The sequence below is a fragment of the Pithys albifrons genome, chromosome 3 (genome assembly GCF_047495875.1).
Source record: "Pithys albifrons albifrons isolate INPA30051 chromosome 3, PitAlb_v1, whole genome shotgun sequence".
Lineage (NCBI taxonomy): Eukaryota > Metazoa > Chordata > Aves > Passeriformes > Thamnophilidae > Pithys > Pithys albifrons.
Window position 1 is genome coordinate 55413412 of NC_092460.1, and position 27723 is coordinate 55441134.

General features: G+C 41.5%; 2 protein-coding genes across 8 annotated transcripts in view; one reads left to right on the plus strand and one right to left on the minus strand.

The window, feature by feature from the left end:
* VEZT (vezatin, adherens junctions transmembrane protein) overlaps positions 1–5873 on the minus strand; it is an 87989-nt gene extending 82116 nt beyond the window's left edge. For all 7 annotated transcript variants that reach the window (XM_071552063.1, XM_071552062.1, XM_071552064.1 and 4 more), the window contains exon 1: positions 5805–5873. In XM_071552063.1, coding sequence (XP_071408164.1) covers positions 5805–5840 — 36 coding nt within the window. In that variant the 5' untranslated portion in view covers positions 5841–5873. The remainder of the gene's footprint in view (positions 1–5804) is intronic.
* A 223-nt stretch (positions 5874–6096) lies between these two features.
* Positions 6097–27723, plus strand: part of FGD6 (FYVE, RhoGEF and PH domain containing 6) — a 71299-nt gene continuing 49672 nt past the window's right edge. Inside the window, exons 1-2 of the mRNA XM_071552067.1 lie at positions 6097–6281; positions 15538–17974. Of these exons, the coding sequence (XP_071408168.1) occupies positions 6269–6281; positions 15538–17974 (2450 nt within the window). The 5' untranslated portion in view covers positions 6097–6268. The remainder of the gene's footprint in view (positions 6282–15537; positions 17975–27723) is intronic.

A 27723-nucleotide genomic window follows, 5' to 3' on the forward strand; every position in this document is an offset into this window, starting at 1 on the left:
TAACTTGGTATTATTCTCCCATTCTCCCAGTCTTCAAAAGATTTGAAGTCATGAAAGAACACATATACAATTCATATTGTATTTTTCAGTCTGGGATTTTTAATGGGACAAAAACCAAATCCCAGATGTAAAGGTCTGGAGTCATAGTAATGATCAGATCCTCTAGATCTAGATTAAAATATTAGATTCCACAGTGACATTACCATCATGACACTCAGCCTGCCCTTTAATGGGGCTATTCTTTAACATGTATTTCTACTAGTACTGAAATAGCTAATAATTAGCAAAACTAAGTAAACAATATGGACAGAAATGGTGTTGGAATGGCACAAGACTCATTAAAACAATATCTCAAGTAAGGAAATATTTCTTTCCTAATTGAAAACAAGATTTTGTAACACTGAAATTAATTCAGGACTACATCATACATAATTCTACATGCAAAGGCTTTGTATTTCAAACACAAAGTATGAAAAGGCCCTTAAAAACCTACGCAGCAGTTTGACATTGTGGGCGTCAAAATCTTATTTTTTGTGCAGTCTGATTAACTCTCTTCTACAAACACAGAATTAAAATGGAAAACAACAAAAGTCAGCTCCAGTCCTTCCACCAGAACCACAGTGATGGTAAGAGAACGGAAGACTTTCTGAGGTTAGGTTCCAACAACAGCCTGGGTGAACCCGAGGGAAGGAGCATCTCCCACATGAAGGGAGGCGCAGAGCTGATTGTTCAGCCTGGAGAAACCTCAGGGCAGGTCTCACACCCAGAGGGAGGGTGCAAGAAGGAGAGAAACAGGTGCTTTTCAGTGGGGCCCAGTGACAGGACCAGAGGCAACACACACAAACTGAAACACAGGAGGTTCCTTCTGGAAACATTTTTTTAAGTGTGAGAGTGATGAGTACTGGCACAGGTGTGAGATTTCCATCCCTGAAAACACTCCAAAGCCATCTGGACATGGTCCTGGACAGGTTCTAGAAGACTCTGCCTGAGCAGGAAGGGGTGGACCAGATGACCTCCAGAGATCCCTTCCAACCTAAACATCCTGTGACTCTCTGAGCATAGCTTGAGTATTTATCCAAAGGTAAAAAAACAACTTGCACAAGTTCATTAAAATATAGGACAAATTACTTAGCTTAAAGCAGAAATTGGGAGCTGAAAAATGCAGTGTTTGGATCACCTTCATCCCAGTGTTCTGAAAGAATGGGCACATGAGATGAAAGATTGAGCATTTCTGCTGATGTTTAATCAATCTATGAACTGAAAAGCAGAAAAAAGCAAACTCAGTGTGTATATTTACAAGGAGAAAAAGCCATCACGAATATGTCAGGTCCCTGATTCTGATCAAAAGCCAATATGCTACTGAGAATAATTATTCTTTTGTGCAAAAGTCAAACACAAAGGAGAAAACAAATGATCACCAAAGAAGATGTCATGTGGGTTCACTAGAGGTAGATTGTGACAAACTCACTTGACATTTTTCTTGGACAAGACAGCCAGTTTTTACAGATAAAGAGAACACAGGAGTCTAGATGGACTTTTTATACCATGCCATATGGCTATGGACTTTTGATACTGTGACCTACCAGTTGAGATGAAAAAGATGGGCAAGGAACCAGGTATGTTGATGGCAGAGCAAACAGCAGTCTGTGCAGAATGAAAAGCTATCATATCAGAAGATTACTAATGGAGTTCCTAAAGAATGAGTCTCTGGTCAAAGCTTTTGAATTTTTAAAAATAATTAAATTTATACCAAAAAGCATGCTAATGACATTTCCCAATAATACTAAGTAACATCATATATGCAGAAAAGGATTGAAACATCATACAACAGAATTGGATGACCTCAAGCGAGTACTGATAATTGCAAGCAATTTAGCAATGGACAACAGCAAGACCTTACACAGCGGGACTACAAAAACCAAACCCTCCAATAATGTGGAAGGTGTTGATAAAATCAAGGACACAACAGTGGTTACCCTATCGTATCACAACCAAGACAAACAGCATGAAGACTTAAAAAACTTGTTTATAGCCCTAGCATGCAACAGAGTAGTCCAAGAAGCAAAGAGCAAAAGTAGTTATGTAAGACCCCAGCAAGAATGCCAAGTGCCATGCTGCAAGCTCAGGTAAAGAAAGATGAACTGAACAGATGTGAAAAACACCAAAAAACCCAAGCAAACAGAAAAACCAACCCAAAAATGAAGAACAGAGAAATTTGTTCTGCAAGAGAAAGCTAAAATACATTGGTTTTATACAGTCTAACAGAATCCTTAGCCAGAACAAGTTTGCTTTCTATAAATACGCTAGGAGAGGAAAAATCTCCCCCTGTACTCTATTGCTGGTGAGGCCACACCTTGAATCCTGTGCTCTGTTTTGAGCCCTTCACTACAAGGAAAACACTGAGATGCTGGAGCAAGTCCAGAGAAGGGTAACAGAGTTGGTGAAGGGTCTGGAGCATCTGGAGAAGTTGGGGTTGTTTAGCCTGGAGAAAAGGAGGCTCAGGGGAGACCTTATCACTCTCAATGACTCCCTGAAATTAGGCTGTAGCAAGGGGTGGATTGGTCTCTTCTCCCAGGCAAGAGAAGATGAAAAAGCCTCAAGCTGCACCAGGGGAGGTTCACATTGGACCTCAGGAAGCATTTCTTCATGGGAAGGGTTGTTAAGCACTGGAATGGGCTGCCCAGGGAGGCGGTGTAGTCACCATCCCTGGAGCTGTTCAGAGAGACTGGATGTGGCACTGAGTGCCATGGTCTAGTTGACAAGGTGGTGATCAAACAAAGATGGGACTTGATGATCTCCGAGGTCTTTTCCAACCTAATTGATTCTGTGATTCTGTAAATTCTAAAGAAATATAAGAACAACAGAAGATAACAGAAAATATTAGCAGGAGTGCAAGTAGGTACAAAGAGGTCATGAATAAATTTCCAGTCAGAAAACAGAGTACAGTTACAAAAGTTCAAAGCAACCAAGTTCTGACACAGTTGCTCCACTGGATAACAATGGAGAAATATAGGCAGTTTGAACAAGAAGCCTCTTTAATTTATACATTAAAAAAAGAAAAAGAAAACAAGACAGAGATTTCATTCTCCAAACTACAATAAAAAATCCTAACACAATTCCAGCCCCATATAAATATACAAAACACTGCAATTTTCCAGAGGACTCCAAAGTACACTGTAACTGCAGCATTCTCATCTTCTAGCCCATTTTGTAGAAAAACTCATCTCAACCAACTTAACATCAAATTTCCTATCCTATGATCTCCCTTAATAAATTAAGATAGGCACTAATAAAGTACATCATGAATTGTCCCTCCACTGTTTAGTTCAACTTGCTCTACACTGCCACCATTTTTGACATACTGCTGGCAGACAAGCCCAGGCCAAGCATGTCAGGGGCATCTCTGTGATTCTTGGGTTCTGTTCTTCCCCACCATATTTGCAGCATTTTAATTAAAAGAGCAATTGGTCGTAACAAATGCAAGAACTGAAGTGCTGAACTATGCAGTAAGTGAATGAAAATCGCTGGTTGCTGCTGGAACTAATTTATAAACTGGACAGAGTATGGCAGCACTTGGTGGATTGAGCAAAGGCCCATAATTCATTATTGTTCCATCACAAGGATCTGCAGTAGCACTTGAACTGGATGGAAAACACTGCTCTTCCAGGGCAGCAATGCCATGTTTGTGCTTTTCTTCCTTCAGAGATAAATTAACATAAAAGATACTTTGATAGGAAGCTCAAAAACATCTATCAGCAGGCCATCATCTGTTTGATGCTGCAAAATCTGTAATGCAGACACTGATGTATTCAGGGCCAGCTGGACAGAGCCGTGACCTGAAAAACGTGCAGAAAATAACACTGGTCATAACCATGACACGGAACAGGTGAAGTACATCCCATTTGCTTTGCTTTCCTCTCCTACCCATTCTGGGTATGAAAAACATGAAGGACCACTTCTTTCCTGATCACACATTTGTTAGCACACCACTACTCCTTATAACATTGACAATCTTACTCATGGGGGCTCCAAATACAGAGAAAACAGCCGTTCACAGCAACTGAGGTCTAAATGCTGGAGGCCTCCTGGCAACAGTGACTCGTGAAGAACAGTATGGGAAGGAAAATGTGGTTGCTCACCAGAAACCACAAATAATGAAGGGTAAGAGTTTGGGGCCCAAGAAAAAGAATATCAAAAGTAATTAAAATAAATCCATTGTAGCTTTAGCTTTTCAGCTCCTTGCCAACTCTCATCTCTAGCTCATGTATGTGGACTATATTCATAATTCTCTGTGGAGTCTTCATTTTAGAACAGCATGAACCCTGCTGAGCACTTCTGACGATAATTCTTGCATGTATTTCACAGTACCCATTACTGTCAGTCCGTAGCTCATCCAGTTCTGCACTCAAACCAATCAACCAACCTAAAAAAACACCATTTGTCCTACCTTTGCTTATCTGATGCTGTACCATAATGTAGGACAGATCTGTTACTGTCGTCAGTACACCTATGAAGTGTTCATGTATATACACATACATTAACAGTACATGAATAAATGAAATAAAACACTAGTGATGGAAATCCACTCCCAAAACACAAAGACAATAGTGAAGGGCATATGCAGACAGATCTTATACTCCTTGCACAGCACAACTTTTCCAATCAAAATGGTAATTGCTGCACAAACTGAAGAACTGTGGAACTGTAAAACGAGAATCACTGCTACCGAAGGAGGAAATACAAGGGGCAGATATTATACCTGTGAAATAAATTCTCACCATGGATTTACTGTATTAAAGGAAATGATTTAACAAAGCAGCAATATAAACAATAGATCTTATTCCTGGGATTCGAGATTGGTTGTGGATGAACACAAAACTTTGTGGTACATACCAAAGACAGGTAGCACTTACACACCTGAGATAAAAAATTCCTTGCATAAGGAATGTTTTGCATCCCAGTTGAAGGAGAGACCTTAATACTATTATAACAATTATTAATTTAAAAGGCAGCATTTGTCTATAACCACTTTCTCTGTACACCTGCAAAACCAGGTGTGTTGTCCATGAAGACAGTTCCATGTGCCTGCTGCAAACAGACTCGATTTTGTTACCAAGCCACAACAGTGGATTTATTTAGCCACTGTTTTAAATAAGGCCAGGATGATATTGTAGACCCATTATCCAACAAGACGTGATATAACTGTAAAGGTTTTATGCAAATCCCTTAGTAACACAAACATTCGAGATAAGACAGTTTCGGTGCCCACTGCACAGTTGACTCCGTGCTGAAACGCACCTTTTATGTGACTGACACTGAATTAGAAGCAGAATTTTTTTAGCTTTTCACTACGTCTGCGCTGAACCCACAGTTCAGCCCGCCCGGACGGGTGCCCCTCCGCGCCCGAGCGGTGCCCACGGGCGGCTCTGAGGGACCTGTCGCCGACACGGCCCTCCCGACACGACTCTCCCGACACCTCCTCCGCGGCCGCCCCACAGCGGGGCCGCTGCGCCCGATCCGCCCGCACAAAGGCCTGCCCGGCCCCGCCGAGCCGCCTCGGACCCGCCCCCGCCCTGCGCTGGCCCCGGGCTGCAGCGGGCGCGGGACACGCCGAGCACCGCCCCGACCCCCGCTGCCGCCGGTCCCGCCCGCCCGCGGCAGGCGCAGCCCTGGGCCCGGCCCCGCGCCCGCCTCACGCCCCGCGGCTGCCCCGGCCCGCCCGGCGCCCGCCGCTCCCGGGGCCGCGGCGCAACGAGGGGCAGAGAGACGCGGGCCCAGTCCGCGCCGGGTGGCCCCGCGCCCACCTCAAACACCACTTCTTCGTCGAACTCCGGTGTCATCCTTGCCCGCCATGCCACCCCCTCCCCCCGGGCACGCTGGGAAACCGAGTCCGCCGCGCCACTGCCCGCCCTGCCCCGCCCCGCCGGGCACCGCCGAGCACCGGGCAGAACTACAGCTCCCAGAAGGCGCGGCGAGAGTGCCGCTTCCTGGGGGCGGGGCTCAGAGGCGGGGTCCGGGAGGGTCCGAGGGGCGGGTCCGAGGGGCGGGGCGGGGCGCGGCCCGGCCCGGCAGGGGGCGCCGCGGTTGGCGGCGCGGGCCGGGCGCGCGGGGCGGGATGCGGCGCTGGGCGGCGGGAGCTGCTGCTGCTCCCGCGGCTGCTCCGGACCGGCGGCGGCGCGGGGGAACAATGCGCTCCTTCTCCTCGGCCCTCAGAGGGGCCGGGGCGTAAGGGACGAGGGACAGCGCGGCGCGGCGCCTGGGGAGCAACATGAGCTCCGCCGGTGAGTGTCCGGGGGAACTTCGGGCAGCGGCGGCTCCCGGGCGGCCGGCGGCGGCTCCGCGTGTCCCGCCTGCGGAAAGCCTCGCCTCGCTCGCCCTGCGACGGCGGGACGGGCCGGGACAGGGCGATGAGAGGGCTGTGCGGCGGGGCGGGAGCTGGAGCAGCGGTACGGTCCCTGTCCCGGCAGCGCCAGCACTGCGTCTGGGATCGCTCCGGGCGAAGCGAGGGGAACGAGCCCTCGCTCCCGCTCCCAGCCGGCGGGACAGCCCTTCCCGGCGGGACAGCCTCTCACCCCTCGGCACGGCCGGCGCTGGGGCCGAGCCGGGTCCGCACTCACCGCCCCCGTGTCCGCAGCGGGTCACGGCAGGGAAGCCGAGGGGGTGGACGGAATTCCGGCGGGAGAGCCGGCACCGGGGCTGGCACCGGTACTGTCGCTCCGCCTGGCTCCGCCGAGCTACGAAAGTTTGTCAGCTGCGGCTTGGCGTCAGATGTACCTGCCTGGGCAGGGCTCGGCGAGTGGAGCCGCACCGCGATCCTGGGAAGCCGCTGCTTGGAACTGACTTGCCTCGGTGCTTTCCTCACTTCTCCTGCCCCGCTGCTTGGCGGCTGCCCGATTAGTGGCTAAAAATGCTGCAAGGCATATCTTTGGTTCAAAACGAGAGCTCTCCGTGTTTGAGGGAGTTGCTCGTATTTTTATTTGCCCGCACGGTGGTGCGTTGTTAGTACTTCTGTTCGCCCATCTGCTAGATTAGTAGATTCCTTTCTTATCTGCCTGAGGACGGGAATAGGAGTACTTTCTGCATTGAAAACATGTCATGTGTAAATGATGATGTATTGGGTGGAAACACAACGAATCGCACGGTAAACCTGAAGCAACAAAATTCTTCCTGTAAGGATCGGCGTGGCGGGTGTTCTCAAGAAAAAGCAATACACAGACGTCAACCAGAAACATTGACCTAGTTCTCGGTGTTTTCCTCTCAAGTATGTCAAATTTTTATTGACTACAACTTTAATTAAGCTACGTGGGTTCTCATAGCTGGTCAGAATTTACTGAAAAATAAGAAGCGTTTTAATGCATCTTCTGCTTCATTTAATTTAATATATGTGACAGATTTTGTTTAGATTTCGAAAAACATATAATAAAGCAGGATATCTCCAGTTAACAGCTGCAGTGTATGTTCCCGTTGTTCAGTAGTGCCGCTGGTACTGCTGTTCACCCTTGCTCTTTTAGGAGTTTAACAGCTGTGCAAATAAAAGATAAGTGTTAGGGGGTGCTCAAGAGCCTAGAGCTGGGCTGTTAAAATTCGATACGGTACTAAGTTCCAGAAAGTCAGATACATTTTCAGCACTAAGCTGATTTCAGGACTTGTAGAGTTTAGGGAGTGTGACTGAGTCTCTCTTTTGGTGTCGGTGATGTTCGTGGGGCACGTATGGAGAAAGGGATTCTGGTGAGCAAAGTCTCGTAGAAATCAAAAGAGAAATGGGTGCTGAGGAATATCAGTAAGAAGAAAGTAGGACAATTTCATGGAAAGTGTGAATTTTAGCAAGGACTTCGAAGGGGAAGGCATGAAGAGAGTCCTGGTGGGTGGGAAGAAGAGGGATATTGAAGGGGGATGAAGAGTATTTTCTGTGTGTGAGATGGATTATGTGAAGATAAAAAAACAAATGGGGATCAGGTGAAACAAGATCAGAGACTCATGATCCTGCTGACTGTATCATGACAGCTTTTGACATTAAAGAAGCTTATAGGTAGGGTATAAAAGGGCTAAGGACTGCCAGAAGACACTTCTGAAGGTTGAATATCCCTCTTGGTATTAATGCAGAATGTAGTGCCCAAAATATATAGGCATGCTTTATAAAGGTATTGCTCACATAAAAACTTACCAACTTACCGATTTCAGTCCAGTGATCTGTAGGATCTGTTTCCTACACTGAAATTATTTAATTGTGAATTCTCTTGTTACTCTAATTTGTGCTACATAAGCCAGCTTTCTAGCAACTGATTGGTGATACAGGGTTTCAGTAAAAATGTTACCATGTCTGTGAAGGCTTCAGGTGGAAGTTGAAATGCCTAGAAATCCTTCTGCTCTTCCTTCAGTTGAACTTGAAGGGCTTGAGTGTCTCTCTCATGTCTTCTTTCAATGTACCTTTAGAACAAAGCAACATGGTACACCATCATCAGTACTGCTTTAATATTTTTAAGGAGGATTTGCAGATGTGTGCTTGGTATGTAGGGCTCTCTGTAAGAGATACTGTGCTGTGGTATGGTGAGAAATACCAAACACTGATTGTGTCCATGGAACTTGCTGAAGGCCTGAGACTGATAACCTGGCCTTAACCTCACTCCAGTTTACCTCTTGGTTTTCTAAATAATGCAGTGCATATTCAGTTTCTTGCTGTATATTTTCTGTTTTCTCTTCAAAATGGTTTGTTGCATCTCACTCCAGAGCTGGTTGTAATTCAGTGATAGGGGAAGGAGTTCTGCCACAGCTGTCACTTACTGTCTTACATGTTTTAAAATGTCTACGTAATTCTGGGCTTGTTCAAACTAAGGAACTAGAGCACTTATTTAAAATACTTTTACACAAATCAAAGATTAGCTTATTGTAGTGATCAACCTGTATGTTGGTTTCAATCTTCACTTAAAGCTATTCTCCTGTCATTACTTTCTGGTGTCCTGCATATTCTATATATACAACATCAGTGAATGCACATTTACTCATTTTCTGCCTGAAACTATTATGCTGTCTTCAAGCATGTTCTTTGCCTTTAAAAGGAAAAAACAAAAGCTCAGAGTTATGAGTTTGACGTTTATTATTTCTTGCTGAAGAAACAGTCCTTATATGTGACTCTATACAGCTTATTTAATGTGGGCAGAATGTATAGCTTAAGCTTGAAATTGAATTTGACAACAACAATGAGAAAAATGAAGTGTATTTTAATGTCAGAAATGTAGTTCAAAGAGAAAAAACATGGCAAGAACAGAATAAACAAAATCAACCTGACTTTTTCAATCGAACTTCATTGCTTTCAAGGATTGAAAAAATGAGGCCTCCAGGGTTTAATGTCCCTTTAACCCTTGAATATGTCAAGTCTTGTTAGTGTTACTCAGCTCTGTCTCCCCATGGGATCTTTAAAGGTTGTTTTTTCATATCTTGTCTGTACTCTGAAGTTATTCCTAACTTTCTTATTCTATTTCAGCAAGTCCGTGAACAATCCAATCTTGAAATTGATGTTTTCCTTTTGCAGTTTATTTAGGATGTTTTCTACATCTGTAGTGGCTTGGAAACCATAGTTTTCCCTTGTATTTTACAAATTGCACGTGTTATCTTCCAGGATGTTATGACTCATTCCTTTTTTTGTTTTCTTTTGAGCATTGTGGCACCTGAGAAAATCAGAGCCTCTCTATAATGAGAAAATAAATACACATTTGCAGGAAATAAATCGGTGATCTCACAATACTTTTTTGAGGTGTTTACCTAACGAAAGTTTCTTTCTGTAACTGAAAGCAAAATAAATGCCTTGTAATGAGTCATGAAATTTTAGGCTGCTGGATAACAGGAGTTTTAAAATGCTGTTTCTCTGTGCAGTGCATTAAGTGCTATTGCAATAATGTCTCACTGTATCCCAAACATATAGCAATAATTACCTCTCTTTCTACATGCTCTTTAAAGCTTTCTTGGTTTGTGTCTGTGACTTGTAGTGTTTTATGCCAGAAGTTGTCTTAGGAACAGCAAGTTGGCTGTTGGAGCAAGTTCTTCCTTCACATAAGGAAAGAATCAGTCCATCGATTCCTTGCCACATATCTTCTGGGCATTGTATTACTTTCATATATAGCCCACAGATGGGATTTCCTGTTTCTGAGAATACAGTATGCATACATAAACAAGGTGCCATGAGAAAGCCAATATGTACATTTGCCGTAGGCCAGCTGCTGCATGCTGACTGTTTCAAGCCCTTTTCTTTTCCTACTATGTGTGAAGTAGATATGTGAAGTAGTGTGTGGAATAGATATGTGAAATAATATATGGAATAGATGTCACCTCATATGTGAAAAGGAATAAGCTGCCGTATATACTGTGTGGTAAGATATGAGTATACGTATGGCCAGCTTCTATAAAGTAGCTGATTTGTTAAATTCACACCTTGGCATACCACATAGTAACTCAATCAATTGTGTACCTATGCCTTAAGCTTAGGTTCAGCTGCTGTCAGAATGCAGTGTCAGAGTGATTCATTGTTTTACTATCTTTCTATTGTCTTGTGATTCAGAAAGCACATTGCTTTAGGGTTGATTGCGGGATCCTGCCTGATACACCCCTTGGGTGACTCGATATAGTCCCATAGAGCACCCTGAATACCAGAGAGGGGCCTCTGTTCAATGTGGAGCATTGCAAGGAAAGGAATATCAGGTTATGTTATTATGACAGTGTCCAAAGCCATTTGTCCCTGTTTCTTGGACAGATGCAGGTGAACATGATTTGTTCTTGCTCTTTTGTTGTTCCCAAGTACAGATGTTGTTAACATAATCCCAAAAGTATGGGCATAAAAATAACCTGTGAAAAAATATGCCTCTAGTAATAGTAGGGTTTATTGCTGAAAAGGTAGTGCTATTTGATTTTTTTTTTACCTCAGTTCAACTTCATATATCATTTTTTCTCCCTATTCCTGTGCTGAGCAGGCAAGATAACAGTAGGTAGAAATTCGGAGAAGAATTTAAAGCTGTGCAATAATAATGTGTAAGATTGCTCTGTCTTACTGGCTTTCCTGATCATTCATGATAGTGCACAGAAGACACACAAGCATTTCTCAGTGAGGTCCTCAGCTGCCAAATTCTGTCATCTGAAGAACAGAAATGGACATTTAAGGCCAAAGGATTGAGAGCAGAAGTTGCTTCAGGGTGTTTGCATGCTCCTCTAAAACAAATTGAAGGAAGAACAGGAACACTTGCCAGTCAAATAACATCAAATGTTGGTCGCAGAGGAGCTCAGCAGGATGAGAATGGGCTTTGCTTTTTCCTCAGCATGCTGGAGAACATAATTCACCAGAGGGACAAATGTCTATTTTCCATACTGTGACCTGAAGTTGCAGTACATGCACTGACCTGCTTAGGTGGTCCTAATGGCTATTTATTTAGAAAAATAATGTCCTTTTAAATCCACTTTTTTGAAAAGTGTTGATATTTTTAAGTATCTTTATTTTTTCTGTTTCAATACTGAGCATGGTGCTGGCTCTTCCTGGATCAGCAGATTTCCTGTTGATGATGGGAGCATTGCTAGTCACTTTATGAATTTCTTCCTTTGCCTAGTCAAGCAAGTCAGAGGATATCTCTTCACAGTTTCTCTGGCTCCTAAACATTTAATCTGTTTATACAAATTAAATTTTGTGTTTCTGCTCTTAGATTTGTGTTTACTACTGGTATTCCTGGATGCAGGCATTCTCTCTGAGAAACAGGTTAAATTTGGAGGGGGTGAGGTCATAGTAATCCTCTAATCTCCTGAGAAGGACAAGCCAGAGAATCCAATGTCTAGTCCAAAGTTTCCTCTGAAACTTCTCCACGTGTCAGAAAGTGAGTTTAGGTTGACTGTAAGTGCTTGTGGCTGTCCCACAACCCTGGCTGAGGTGTTCCTTTAGTTGGTTACCTTTGAGTTTCATAATAATTTTAGAGCTTTGTTCCAAGTTTGAACTTGTCAAACTTCAATGGTCAGCTGTGGAAACTCATCAGGTCTTTTTTTTTAATGATTAAAGAGCCATATGTTATCAAAAGTCTTTCACATATGCAAGTATATATTCTGTTGCCATCTTCTTAAATTCTTGGTTGAATTTAGATGGATGAGCTTTCTTGAGATTTAGAGCATAATTTTTAGACCTTGGATACTTCTGTAGTTATTTCTGCGATTGCCAGAAGGTGACATAGCATGTCATGAACAGTCTGGCAGGTGCTATGTACAGAAGTATTTTCAGCTCCCTTCATCTTTTTAGATTTATCAGAAGATTATTTACTGCTTAGCTGGCAGACCTGCATGGGGCTCTCATAAAATAACTCTCTACATTGATTTCCAAATTCTCTTTGATTTTTACTCTCCTGAGCATAACCAAGCATCTCTGTTCTTAGGTGAAGTGTTCATGTGGCACCAGGAAAAAGCCAACCAGGACCAAGCAACTCACCACTGCTACATTTGCTATGTTATGTTTCCTTGGTTATATTCCTTGTTTTTCACCAAAGAGGCTTGCATATGCATACCATTTAACAAAAACTCATTATCATATGACTTCTAGTCATTCCTTACACCTTTATATATGAGTTGCCTCCTACTTAGTTTTCTTTCTGTTCTGGATGGGAAGTTATCCCTTTTAAAGCACTGTGTTATGTAGAACTGGGTTTTTCTTAATCCAAACCCAGTGAATTCAGTTTATAATCAATTGAACTTTAATTCTTGATTTCTAATAGAAATCTACTATACTTCTACCTTTGTCTTGCTGCTGTAATTTTTTCTAAGTAGTTCATCACTTGTATTTTTCAGAAACTGAAAGATATTTTGTTGAGGAAAACTACTGGTATGCATTCCCTTCCTGGAGTCTTTTCTGTCACGTCACATTTATGTTTGAAAGGGCTCTTCATCACATTCCTTTCTGATTGAGTGGTTGACTGCAGATCTCTATTGACACCGAGACTGTAATGTGCCTGTGTGTTCGGTTAATACATTGACCCATATCTACTCTAGTTGAAATGTGCAATCACTTTAAAGCAGACAGTAGTGCCTTTATTATACCACACAATTTGCTGGTCTCTTCTGTCTGTCCCAATGCTTTTTAACATTGAAGCAATTTGAGGAATTCTAGTAGGCTTCATAAATCACACTGAATTGTGCTTATTATCAGAAGTGAATTCTTCTTGCTCTGTTCATTATCCAGGTTTCCACCATGGGCATATAAACAGCTGCTTTGGGTTTTTTTGCATTCCTTTTACATTTTCATATTTTAGTTTTGAATGTGATATTCAGGTAATGGTGTCATGTCATAACTTCTTAGTGTCCTCCATCATAAATACTAATTGAGAGCACTGCAGAATGATCTAGTTTGTTTGCTATCCAAAACGTTCGACAGTTCCATTGTAGAGTGAAACTTCCCAGGTTTATGAACCTCAATTTGCAGAATGGGACAAATAATCCACAGGATATCACTTAACCTAGCCAGTGTTTAATCTCCTGCTTCTTCAATCTGTTTCTGTCACATCAGGAAGGATTCCAAAGCAGACTGTCTCTCTCTTGTGTTCAGGAAGCTTTAATAGCACAATAAATATTACTGAACATGGCCCAGGTCTACTACTGTGTTCTCTTCTGGGGCAAACTGGGCATCTCTTCTGTGGTTTTTACTGTAGAAAACAGGCTGCTTTATTGCCATCACTCCCTTCTCCAACTGAATAGGCAGTTGCCTTGCCTGAATGTGAGTGTACGTTCTCTTCTGCTATTTGAGGTCAGTAATCACCCATCCAAAGGGTTAATTTTTCTTTCCAAGCAAATTGTCGACTCCTCTCTGTGGGAACCTGTCTTTAGATAGGAAACAGAAGGTATAGCCTTGGCAGTAGCTGGTAGTTGTGTCACTGTTGTCAGTGGCCATAGGGAGCTGTACCTTTGGAAAGAAATTCTGGGCTCCCTCTTGCAAAATCTGTCTTTCCCATCAGGTTTACCTCTTTGCTAATACAGTGGCAGCAAGGACAGCTGCTCTTAGTGTTAAGTGTAGTCAGTCTGGATACAATTTAATGATTAATGTTCTGGAAAAACATGGATTTCCTGTTTCTTTAGTAGAGACATTGTTTCTGGCTTTCTGCTGAGAGCAGTGGCTTACTGTTTGGGAAATACTTGCAACTGAGGGCATCTGCCTGCCTTTTTTTTTTTTAAATATCATCTGGATTGCTTAAAACAAAACAACTCACAAAATAAACCCAAACCAGAAATGAACCAAGCCTGAAACTTTGAAGCCTAGTTCTCATATTTCTAGGCTAGAGATTAGGATGTAGCTGCACATCAGTAATGATAATAATAATGATGATGTTAAAACACAACCAAACACCAAACCTGCAGTTGAAAGAGAATAATAAATCACTGGCTTACCCTATCTCTTTGCATGTGAAACATTAACTAGTGTGTATATGACTTCCTGAAAGTATACCAAAATATTATTTAAAACAAACGTAATAAGTACAGAGGTAACACATAAGTAAACAGCATGAGAAATTTGTTTATTTTATAAATCAGTTTGCATATATAAGTAAATCACTTGAAAGCACTTAGAAATCTGAAATTATTCCATCCTATGGAAATGGTTATAAATAATCTAAAATATTAAAATGTTTCAGGCATACCTTAAAAAAAAAGGCAACCACAAACCAAACAAAAAACCAAAAACTCCAAACCACTCAAAACAAACAACAGGCTCAAAACTCCAAAATCTGCAAGTTCCTCATGAGCTCCTTTTCCTGCTGTTCGCTGTCCCTGGGGTTTGTCATCTTGTGCTGTCAAGTGTGTGATAAGTCATATCAGTGGTGGCTGTGTCTGGGTCAGACAGTAACATAGTGGGAAGAGTAATTTTATAAGTGATACAGAAATAGTGTTTTACAATAGAAAAGTACTAACTTGCTACAAATTGCTGCATTAACTTCACACTGTAGACTCATTTCACTAAACTGTTGGTAGTGACATGCCAGTTTTGCAACTGGTACAGTAATCGATCTCAGTACTGTTTGAAGAGAAAGAGGAATTTTATGTTACACATTTCTGAAAGTGGTGGGGGAAGGGACTGAACTGTCCCAGTAGTTAGACTAGCAGTCCCTAGCCTAGTATTATCTTCATGGCTTATTATACATGTGGCACTTAACATACTTGCACTATTTTAAAATGGTATTATAATAGTTCAAGCTGCAAAACCAGGCTTATCTGCTCTATTTTATTGGCATCATACTTTAGAATCTGAGAGAGGACATACTCATAATATTAAGTTGAACTATTAACAAAAAGGTACCTTTGAAGACTTTTCCTACCACTCTTTGATGTGCCTATTAATACAAAGAAAGACAACTAGTAAAAAAAAGTATTAGGGAAGGAAGGCATGCTTTCAAGAGAAAAATGTAGACATACACACACTGAGATCTTGTAGATCATGAGTTAATATTACAAAACTTCCAATAATACTGCAGTACAGGTGAAGTTGTTTTGTGGGCAATGTTGACTAAAGTCTTTCTTTTCTATTCTTCCTAGAAATTAAGAAGCCACCAGTGGCCCCCAAACCAAAATTTGTGGTAGGACACAAGGCAACGCCTCCCCCTGTTGCACCGAAGCCTGATGTTGTACTTCATGGTGTGCTACAAGCAGCAAGGAAAACCAAGCCAGCAATTGCACCGAAGCCAAAGGTTCTCAAGAGCTCATCCATTCCGGAAGTTAAACCTCCATCCTCTACGCAGAAAAGCACAAAAAGCTTTGAGGAGCACAGGGAATATTCTCAAACGCTAGACCACTTGAACTATAAAAATGAAAACTCGGAAGGGAGCACTGGCAACACAACATATATTCTACCCATGTCATCCTGCAAATTTGAATGCCTTCATAAACTTGGAAATGGAGAGAAAACCTGTAAAACTCAGATCATTCTTGAGCACTTTGAAAACTTAGAGAATATCAAAGTTGGTGAAAGAAATGCACCATCTCTGGGGGATAGTCACAATGAAAAACTGGGAAGTAGAAGTCAGGTGGTTTTGAAAGCCAGCATTTCAGAAGAGAAACTTAAGGATGTCCAAATTCAGGGTGTGTTTCCTAACAGCAGTCCTGTGAGGCGTAAGTATGCAGACAAACTTGACAAAGGAGATGGCAGCAGTTCTAAGAACGATGTTAAAATAGAGTTTACGGAACTTGTACAGTCTTTGTCATCTTCTGAGGTAGCTAAAGGGAAGCAACAAAATATTGATGGTAAGATGATTGCTGATGAGTTTCAGATAACCGAAATTTGTCCTAGTTTGACTGAAAATAACCACAGTTGTTATTGCCCATTGGACCAGGAGACCTTAGAAAATGAAAATTTAAGTAGCAATAGCATGTTTCCAGGTGAAATAGGGATGAAAGCAGATGCTAATAAAGCCTCCCCTGAAACATCTTCAGTCTTGACCTCAAAAGTGCTTCCTATCCCTAAGCCAAGAAAGCCACGTGCTGCATGTCTAGTCCGTCAGGATGGCATAGACACTACAGGGGAAGGAACAAAGGAACCATCTAATTCAGAGAAAGATTCCTATGGGCTTGTGGACCAAACCTTTAAAAAGCCAGCAAAAATTAATGTCCTTGGTCAAAGTGTTTGTTATAACAATAATACAGAAGTGCTTCATCCTGCAAAATGTGAGATAACTCAAAGCAATGCGGACAAAATGCGTCGGGTGAAGGAACCTGCTGTGGAAGAGTCAGCTGCACAAAATCTTTTGCCTCAATTGTTACACAAAAGTTCTGATTTGGTGGGAATTGTTGAATGCTCTTTAGATACAGACAGTAAATTAGTTAACTCTGTGGATAAGTTAACAGATGACAGCAGTATGCCAGGTGCTACGGACAAAAGGACTAACTTTGTCAGGTGTGATGTTTTGTCCATGAGTTTGCCAAAGCAGCTCAAATTGACTTGCAGTCAGCACTCCTCTCCTTCCAATAGCCTCCATGTTTCCCCACACAGCTTGGAAAATAAGGAAGTTAAAATAAAAGATGAGAATTCTCCAAAAGTTGTTCCGAAGAAACCACAGAGGCACAGCCTTCCAGCTGCTGGCCTTCTGAAAAAAGCTGCATCAGCAGAGCTTGTGGACAAAAGTTCCTACACCTCTAATGAGGACAAACCAAACAGTGTTCTGGAAGGATCTCACTTTGCACATCCCCAAGCCAAGCAGCAAAGTGCACTGTCATCCTGTGACATACCCAAACGTTCTTCTGAGAAACCTGTCTGGAAGTTACCTCATCCTATTCTTCCATTTCCAGGAAATTCTGAATCATTAAAAACTGCTAACATTGCTACCAGCTTCAACCATTTCACTGTTGTGACGAAACCTAGGGCCAAGTCTCTCTCTGCTGTGGACATGGATAGGACAGACAAGCCCTGCAAAGACCAGCAGAAGAAAAATAGCTTGAAAAAGTTTCTGAACATGAAACTGTCAGTTTGCTTAATGAAAAGTGACTTCCAAAAATTTCTGTCTAAAGGAAGCCAGTCAGTTGATAGTGCTATTGCCCATCTTTCCACCGGGGATGGCTGTGGAAGTGGTAACAACAGGAATACAGCATCTGTTGGCAGTGAAAGGAAAGGTAAATCTGCCAAGGCACATTCCGTAGAAATAAGTAGTCCGGCACTGCACAAGAAGAGGCAGAGAAACAGGAGTCAACCAGAGATGCGCAATAACCAAAGACTGGAGTCTTTAGATAGACATGTACTTTTGGGGGAGAATCTGGCACAACTGCATTTGAATTCTGTAACCAGCACTTGTGCTCCAGAGTATGAGAATGTGCGTCACTATGAGGAAATACCTGAGTATGAGAACTTGCCTTTTGCTATGGGTGCCAGGAGAAACCTCTGTTTCGAATGGCAGAACTCCAGCAGCGTGGAAGACCAGAGCACTGGCTTCTATGAGGTTGAGGAACTCAGTGAAGCTACAAACAGGCGTTGGAGACTTGACAGGTAAAACAAAGAGAAAAGGGGAGTTAAACAGCTCCAGTGTAACTCTCTTGGTTGTAAATATGTTTAAATGATGACTTGAGAGACTGTACCCCTTTTTTCATTAAATGTCAGCAGGACAGTTGTTGCCATATATCCTTCTGTATGCTTTTGTTGTTTTGAAAACTGCTTGCACTTGGCAAAGAGTCAAGAGGAAAAGAAAGCTTATTTTTCTTCATATATTCCTCAGAAACTAGGAAATGTACATGCTTTTCCAGATTTAATTACAGCAAATCAGATACAGTCATGTATTTATATCCAAGAAAACTTCAATGGGAAGGAATGAACCTTACCATAAGTCTAAGGATGAACTGAAATAAGCATCCATAGAGTGCATAGTTGCTAGGTTTGTAGGGAGAATGAATATATTTTTAGATCAGTTGATAGAGCTGGGTAAAGCAGACAAGCTTTTTGGTATGTAAATTCTTCATCAGGTCTTGAAAGCTTTTTTGGATGTAACAGAAGTTACTGCCTCTCCTTGAATACAGTGAGCCTTCTGTATCTGTCTGCTCCCAGCAAAGGTGGTAGTGATGCACGATTTCTGTGTGACTCACAGGGAATATTAGTGTGATGATGTGTGGTAACTCTGCAGGTTGGTGATGTGCTTGCTTGTTTCAGGATGTGGTAGAGACAGATAATACCAATAGGTTCAGAAAGGGATTAGACAGATTTATAAGTATGAGGAAATGGCCTCCAGTTACACCTGGGGAGATTTAGATTGAATATTAGGAAAAATTTATTCAGTGAAAAGATGGTCAGGCATTGGAACAGGATGTCCAGGGAAGTGGTGAAACCACTGTCCTTGGGAGTGTTCAAGAAATGTCTAGATGTGGCACTTGGAGACACAGTTTAGCGATGATCATGGCAGTGCTGGGTTAATGGTTGGACTGGATGATTTTTGAGGTCTTTTCCAACCTTAATGATTGTGTGACTCTATGTCCAAAACAGGTGCTAAATAGAATAGGCAGGAACAGATCTTTTAATATTTATATTACTGTGACTGTGGATTCTGGGAAAAGGAGTGGGCCACAGAGAATGGCTGGGCTCATGTTCTCGCTAAATAGCATCACTTAGTGTGTCCCTGTGTGTGGGAACAGGTGAAGTATTGTTTTGACCTCATATAGTTATCATCCAGTTTCTTACCTTCAGCTAATCAGTTTGTCTTGGAAATCCTAGAGATTTATCTCCAACCAGCAATGAGGACTTGAGTGAAATATGTGGTCTGTATATTTCCAAGTCCCCAGCCAACTTCCTTACACTGTGGAGAACATATGAATACTGACAAGAATAATAGCTTATAGATAGTCACACTTAACTTCATTTTGTCACTGAGAGTTACTAAGCTTTGTTTCATTTTGGATGTGTATATGGCGAACACATGCTCCAAAGAATCTGGTACCTGGTCATTCTTAGGGGAGTGTTTTTTCTTATATAGGAGGAGACAAGTATTTTAAGGGGCATCCCATGTTAATAATTTTTTTTTAATTAATATTATCAACATGGGATTGTTTGATGGAAAACATGAAGCTTTATAATAAAAGTAGGATTTCTGGTTATGGGCTCCATATTGGTATATTTATTCATGTGGTTGTTGAGTATTTTTCTTGTTTACAGCAGGGTGTTTCTTGGTTTTAATTTTTGTATATTTTAAGTTCCTGACTGAGTGTATGCGTGTTGTTTAAATCTAATATTTGGGTATCTCTTGGATTTTAATCACACTCTCTTGATATTTGTTTGATTTGGTGTACCTAAGAAGGGTGAGACCAAATTTAAATAAGCATGTATTTTATGTGTTTATGTGACCTATTTTGCTTTGTGTTGTGTGATTCTGAATCCAGGGAAGAGTAACTGTCTTTTTTTAGGAAAAGAAAAGGATAGTTTTGCTGTAGGAAGCGTGGTAGACATGAGATTGTAGTTTCTCCTTTAGTGAAATTCTGTAATTCAGTAGTTTTCTTACCTGGTTCAGTGAGTGAGATTTATAGTTACTCCCTCTGCACACAAAGCTTCCCCAGTACCAGTGGTGATATAAGGGTTTAAGTGGTCCACCCGGCACATCTGAACCTGTAGCTGTTCTCTAAGCTGGATGTTCTTGGCACAACTGGGTTTGTGTTTTGATTTAAAAAGCACACATAGAAAACCATAACCAAAGCCATTTAGGTGTTTATGTTAAATTAAATTACATAGTTGGAAACTCCCTTGGGAAACATTTCATGTATACAGTTACTTCAGTAGATGTCAGGGAACAAAGAAATCCCTAGGGAAAAGAGGGGACACAGGGATACAGTGGCCTCCAGACCCGGATCAGCTGCTGTTGGAAGAGTGTTCCTTTTGGCTCTGCCTTGTGGGTGTGTAAGGGTCCTCGCCCAGACAGGGCCAGGCAAGAAGCTTCTCCAGTTTTCCCATTCATTGTTATCTCAAATCCTTTGAAGCTTCTTTATCAATGTTGTCTTACCCTTTTGGCATAGTTCTGTAAGAGCCTTTTATCATTTCCTGGTCCAGGTGAATGTTAGAGAAACAGTGCTGCTGTTGTTACTGCAATAATTGCTGCCCTTGTTTTCCCCAGCCTGTCAGAACAAGCACTTAGCTCTTTTTCACATAGTGTGGCACGTAGAATTCCTGTAATGCACTGCTAATGGGGATCTCAAAGCAAATTATGTTATGATTACAGCCAATGCACAAATGAGATTGTTCTTCTGAGAAATTCAGACCAATTGCCTGCACTTCTAGTCATAATAATGTATTAAGTCTGAATGCCAGGCTTGCCATTACCAGAAGAGTTCACTGGTGTCTTTACCTCATGTTACATTTCTTTCTTGCGGAAGAAATAAATGTACCCAGTGTCTTGGTGGTTGCTGAGTAATTTCTTCATGATCCCATCTCGATAAACCAGTGTGCTTCAATGGGAAATGGTAATGGCTTCTCACTCTTATCTGAACTTCATATGCCTTACTTGATTCAGATATGTTTTGTTTTCTTGGGCCTTCCAACAGGGATTTAAATGCAAATGGTGGGCCTGGGTAGTTAATGGTAGGTATCAAGTTTTCACTTACCACTGAGTTATATTGGCCTCCCTTCTACTGAAGGTGGGCTTGGCTTTGAAAGGAAGGGAGTCAGGGTCCTGTGTGAACCACTGAGGTGGGGCCGGTGCTGCCAATGGGAGACACATGGATTTGGTTTGTGTTAAGTAGTTCAGGGGAATATTGTCAATAAAGTAAGTAATGACAGTACCTTGGGAGCAGATAATCCATATTTTGTTTCCACTTTAGAAAAAGAAGTATTTTGAAATGGTTTTTAAGAATCGTTTATTTTGTCCCAGTATACCTGTTTGAGTGCCAATTTATGAGAATGTGTTGCTATGAGGACTCTATAAACAAAGTGAATGAAGAATAGATGCTGTGGCATAGAACATTTACTGTTAAATGTAAAAGAAGTTTCAAATATCATTATCCAGTTGCAGGTAACAACACAGAAAACAGCTGTTTGGGTTTGGTGGTTTTTTTGTGGGTTTTGTTTGGTTTTGATTTTTGTGGTTTGTTGTGGGGGTTTTGGTGTGGGGTTTTTTTTTGTTTGTTTTTTGTTTGGTTTGTTTGGGGGTTTTTTGGTTTTTTTTTTAGAAAAGATTGGTTGAGGCCTGAAAAGTGAGATGAGAAGTCAGTAATGTTAGTAGTGCCACAATTCATTTCAGTGTTGACAGAGACCAGTAGTTGTAATGGTTCTGTTCTGAAGTAACACCATTCTTTTAAAGCTAACTAATGAAAGAAAAAAATTTATGCATTGGTTATCCTATTTTTAGTAACAGACCTTTTATTGAAGAGGACAGCAAAATCTTCCATGCAAACTAAAAGTAACATTGAGTGTACATTTGTCCAGCAATCTGAAGATGCAGAGGAACAGTGAATGTGCCTTGGAACATCTGTCATGCTGCAGAAAACAGAAACTTAAATTTTTTGGGATCTCGTGGCCTTCCTTTTGGTATTTGTTACATTGTTCTAGGCAAGAGAGTTGTATTTCGGGTTCAATGAGGCTGCTCCTTCACTCCTCTGGGAATAGCAGACTGTATTTACTGCCTATTTTTGACAGTGGTCCTTCAAGATGTTACAGATGTTGTTAATTGATTTTGACAAAATTTATAGCTGTGTCTTTCCAGCTAGAGTTTTTCTTTGGAAAGGACGAGGGAGGGAGTAGTAGCATGTAACAATTCTCTAAACCCTTTAAGATGTTGGTTTAATTAAATATTATTTCTTATTCCCCACACCTACTGATTTAGAATAATCTGCTTGTTTTCCCAAAATTAGTATCTTGATGCAAAATGTAAGTTTAGTTTTCTGTACTGAATTCTGCTTTGGTGACTGAGTCCCTAGAGGTCAATTAAGTGTCCATGAAAGTCTTCCTCGAGTATTGAATTTCATATTGAAATCTGTGTGGTTAAGCACTTTGCTTTGATACATATTCCTCTTTGATGTACTGAACTTTGTTGGGGTTGAGACATACTTCTGATGAGCAGTATTGTACCAGATAAATGTGATGTTGTTTAGAGTTTGGCTGTGTTTGGGAAGAAATATTTTGGAATTGCAAAATTTCCATTCAGAAACACTAAATTCGTAAAATACTGCAGGGTCTAGATAGTGTTTAGAAAGAAGGTTCAAACACTTACGTTGATATTTCAATGCACAAAATACATTTTAGGTATTGGAGGTGTTATACATTAAAAACCACATCTTCTTTTTACTGAATTTTATTGAAGGATATATTTTCCTGGTAAGTAGAGGCCAAGTATGCAGATTTTTTTATTTCATCTGTTTCTTAAAGATTGTAATGGATTAGTTTCTGATCTAAGGAAGGTAGGTTCCTTCTCCTGTATCAGCTCTGCAGTCTTGTCCTGTCTTCCAACACGCCTTGTGCTTCTAGCTGGCTTCTGCCACCCTTAGTTGTACATAAAATTCTTTCTCTGCATTGTCCATCAGGTTCTAACGGAATCGCTTTGATAACAGGCTATTTAGGTCTCCTATCAAGCTTCATTATCATTCGCCATGTGTTATCACTGGCTTTCTTTTTGTGTCCTGCTTCCTTGTGCCTGCTTTTTCCTTTTCCCCTCCCTCCCTCCCTCCCTCCCTCCCTCCCTCCCTCCCTCCCTCCCTCCCTCCCTCCCTCCCTCCCTCCCTCCCTCCCTCCCTCCCTCCCTCCCTCCCTCCCTCCCTTTCTCCTGTCCATTGTGCAGCTGGAAAGCTTCTGCCAACTCTGAGGGCTTCAGTGAAGAGTGAGTCAGATGGCTCAGCTCTGCTTCCTGTCCCCAGAGCCTGATGGCCGACTGTGGAGTCTCTCGGGCAGTCCCAGCTCTGACACTTGGGAACTGGGAATGGACAAAGCAATTCTTGGCTATTGGATATAAGCCATTTTGCTAGCTTCTCTTGTTTTTAGGGACTGTAAAGAAACAACTTCTGTAATTGTTAAGTGTGTCTAATTAGAGTCCAAATTAGTGAGACGTGGAAATGTTGGTGAGAAGTGGTAGTAGTACAGTTGCTTGGGAATATCGATGTTTGACACAAGGACTTTGGGAAGGAATTGGGTACATGCAGGTGCTGGGACCCTTGTGTCTGAAATTTCTCTATTTTGTATGTCAAGCTAATTATTTTGTACTACTAGGGTCTTGCAGTGAATATTTTTGCTCAGGAAAGCATATGGGCCCTTTTGGTTTTTCTTTTCTTTCCTTCCAAGAAACTTTATATGAATCAGTGTCTGCATGGTCTGCTTTTCTAGTAAGAGAGGTTTTCTTTAGTGTAAGGGTGGTATTTGGTTATACAGCTTTACAGTTTAGACTGCTATACAACTTGAAATAAAATGCATATACTATAAGAAGAACATGTGCACTCTGGAAAAATACTCAAATCTTCTAAAGCAAGCTAATGGAACTATGCTGACATCCCACACCCCCTTTTAATTTTTTTTTAAAAATCAGAATAAATAGGAACTTTCTTGTTTTAATAGAATCTTCACACATTCTCATGCAAATATGTTTTTTGAGATGTGCTGATTTAATCTGTTTTGACAGTGGGAGACATTCTGAGGTCTGATTCTGTCAGAGAAAGGATTTGGAGAACTGAATTTTTCCAATACTATTATTCTAGTATACAGTCCAGTCATGAAAAGGTTTGAAAGGTCTTATGAAATGAAAACAGTTGGGAAGATCTCCAAGATTGTAATGAATGAGAATTTTGTCTTTGGTACTTGTTTCATCCCTGCTTTTCTAGGGCTGCCTGTTGGTTTTGGTAAAAGAAGGAGATGGTTGAAGCAGGCTGACACAGCCAGAGCACACAGGGAAGCTTCTGACAGAGTTGAAGGTGCAATAATGAATTTGTAATTTATTGTAATTTATCAGGTGATGTTACAAGTGCTGCATAAAAATAGATGTGGTTTAAGTTCTTGACATTTTCTTTTTACTGCATGCAGTTAGGGCTGGATGTGCTTGTGAGTATGAGATGGAGTAAGATGGTGGTGGCAGGGTGTGCTGCCTGGCTGCTGGGTGAATCCCTTACCCACTCTCTGAAAGGTTTGGTGGCCACTTTCGCAGTCTTCTGAAGTCTAGACAATTCCTTTGCATTAACCTTGAAGCACGTGCAGTTCATATGCATTAAAACAACAATTTTGAGGATAAACTGCTAACCTGAAGAAAGTCTCACCACAGATGGCAAAAGTGTCCTAACTCTGCAGTTCCCATCATTCCCCCTGGTACAATACAAGGATGTTCTCGTCCTTCCTCCTGGTGACGTTTCCTCAGCTCAGCATGTTGGCTCTTGCCTTCAGCTGGAGGGTGGCTTAGAGTGCCGTGGGGGAGCCTGAAGTGAGCAAAGCAGCACAGAAAGGTGCAGTGTCCTTTACCCTGGTTCCTACCCCCCTGTGTGAGGGGGACAGGAACTCGGGTGTCACGCAGTTTTTGTAATCTCCAACACTTTATCGTTTTCTTTCCTCTTTTATTCCATGTTTGTGTTTTTCCTAATTTTGGCATTATTCAGCTGTATTTCCTTTTCCTTAAGGTGGGGGAAGCCAAGTTAATGCTGCGCATTTGTCACTGATGTTGGCCTTTCTCCCCTGCCTCCAACATGTGTGCTGTCTCTTTTTGCCAACCGTGGTATAAATTAATGAAGTGTAGCCCCAGCGAGTACCTCAGGTGTAGAATGGAGAGTCAAATGTGACACGAGAATTGATGAAAGACCCATTTATATGCTCAACAGCAGCCTTTTCCTGTGGGTTATTTTCAGCGTTGGCTCAGGAAATGTGCTTGTGAAGCTCTGTGGTGTGGTGATACTCCAACTACATTCTAATGTAATTGTAGATGTAAAACAGTAAGATTTTTGAGTGGCACAAAATAAATGTTGAAAGTAAGCAATCAAAATAATAACTGCAGGTTTTATTTAAGTGCCCACAGTGATATTAAAAGGCCGCATTTATCCAACAGTTATGTTTGATCCAGTTAGAGATGTTTTAATGAACAGACTTAGAAAAATGTGCTGCTCTGTTGTTTCAGTGCACTAGACAAAATTTAGCTTAAGCAAAGCTGGTTTTATATTAAATGCTTGAATCCAGTAAATTTCTTTTAGAAATATTGAGTTCATGGAAGTTTTCATTTTTCTTCATGGTTATGAAAAACTGCTCCACTCAAGCAGAAGTGAAATAAAGAAAATACCAATATGCATGTGAAGAAATAAAAGGAGTTTTTAGCAAACCTGCTATTTTGATAGCTACATCCTAAGCCTTATGGCTCAGTGATTTCAGCTGTGCAGAGTTCATCTTCTAATCAGTGCGAAAGATAGAGGAAAAGAGAGCACAAGTCCAATCTTGGAAGCAGCTCAGTTATTCTTTACACCTAGTCTGTGTTGATCTCAACCAAACTATTTCATCTTCTGTTTTCTGACACACTACTCAGGAAGCTGCATCAGCTCCCATACATGGAGAGAGTTGTGTGCATTAACTCTGATTTTAGTGAGCAGAAGTATTTATGCATTGGAATGTCATGGTAGCTTTGGCAAGGTAAAGTCAATTTTGTTTGGACTGGATGTTAATAGGAAGCTTTGCTCTTACTTGGTCTAAGTTTTCTATTTCTTATTTGAAAGACATGGTTTGAGATGTTATCACGTTTTAATTATAGTTTTCCAGAAGTCTATTTAGTGTGTGCTAGAGTTGTTGTGGTTTTTCTTGTGCAACTGGAAAATAAAGTGTTTCTAGCTGTCCTTTCTTGATCTACCTTTTTACCCTAGGATCTGTTCTGTGAATTAAGACAAGTTAGAATAGCAGATCATGATTGTAAATAAGTGCTGTATTTTGGTGGTCCTGTTTTATATTGTTTTTGCCAGGTGTTGACCTATGAGCATTGCAGTTCTCCCTATGAAACAAGAATTAATGATAAGGGAAGGGAAAATGCTATAAATTCTGCTGAAAATTTCTGTAAGAAGATAATCTGAGAGTTGTTTGCACCTTTTTGAAACCAGGGTTTCTAAAATTGTGCTGTGAAGTATGTTCATGACTAAATTCTCTTTACTGACACTGGGAGACAGGTGATCCCTCACAGCTTTGGGTGGTGACAGGAGGAACCAATGCAGGGACTCCTTATTCAGTACAAGTCTCCAGGCAAGAATTAAATCTCTAGATCTAGTTTTCTGCAGGATTTCACTTTTCAGAACAAATGTTCAAGGCTGTCCCTTTGTATGCTCTTGAATTATATTCTGCTGCATTGACATCACATCCTTTTGGCACCTGTGTTGGGATAAGTAAGATAAGGTCTAGGCTGCAGTTCATTCTCATTTACTGTTTAATGGTCCAGTACGGCTGAAGGAGAAATGAAAAGCAGGGGGACATGAAGAGGACAATGAGGGAGGGATGCTTTTCAGCTCTAATGGTGGGCAGTCAACACTGTTCAGAGAACCTGAAGTTCAAATGATAGGTAAATATGTGGTGGGTTAGGTTCCAGGTGCATCTGAAGTGATAGGAAGTTCAACTTTATGCTTTCTAGACTGGTTTGGGAAAGGAAACGTACTGATGTTGGCTTCTTCAGGATAGTTATGGAGCTGAGGTACTGCAGCAAAATGTAACTCCTGCAAAAAGGAGAATAATCAATGCCTTTAATAATCTTGCTGATCTCTAATCTTCATCATGTAAGTTCTTAAAAGTTCTACAGGAGCTCACTAGTGATCTTGTTGGTACTCATTATTATTTGTGATCCGAGTGTGTGTCTATTGGTCACAATGGCAGCTGTGCCATGCTGTTGGGGAGCTGAACTGTCCCACTGCGGGCACCAGTTTTCTTGGAGATGCTTAAACAGATTCTCCCGCTTTTTTTTTTTTTTAAGTGACTGCTATGGTGAGTGTGGAAGTATCTGAAGCATGCATGTGTGTTTATGTTGAACTTTCTAAGGAACTGAGGAACTGTCAACAAATGGTCTCATTGAAGATGGCTCTGTGATCAGGGAATGCTGCCTGGAGTGAGACACATCTTTGGGTGCTTCTGGAGCTCGTGTTTGCAAATCACAGCTATATAAGGAGATCATCTGAAAGCTGTTTTCACCTCTTTTGAACTGTGCTTTTTAAAATCGTGCCATGGAAGTATGTGTATGACTGTATTCATCATAGTGTGCTCGAAGTAGGGTAACTGACAAAATGGATTACTTAATAAATTCTGTACCTTTTTTTTCCGAGAGTGAAGCACATGCAACAAATGTCTTG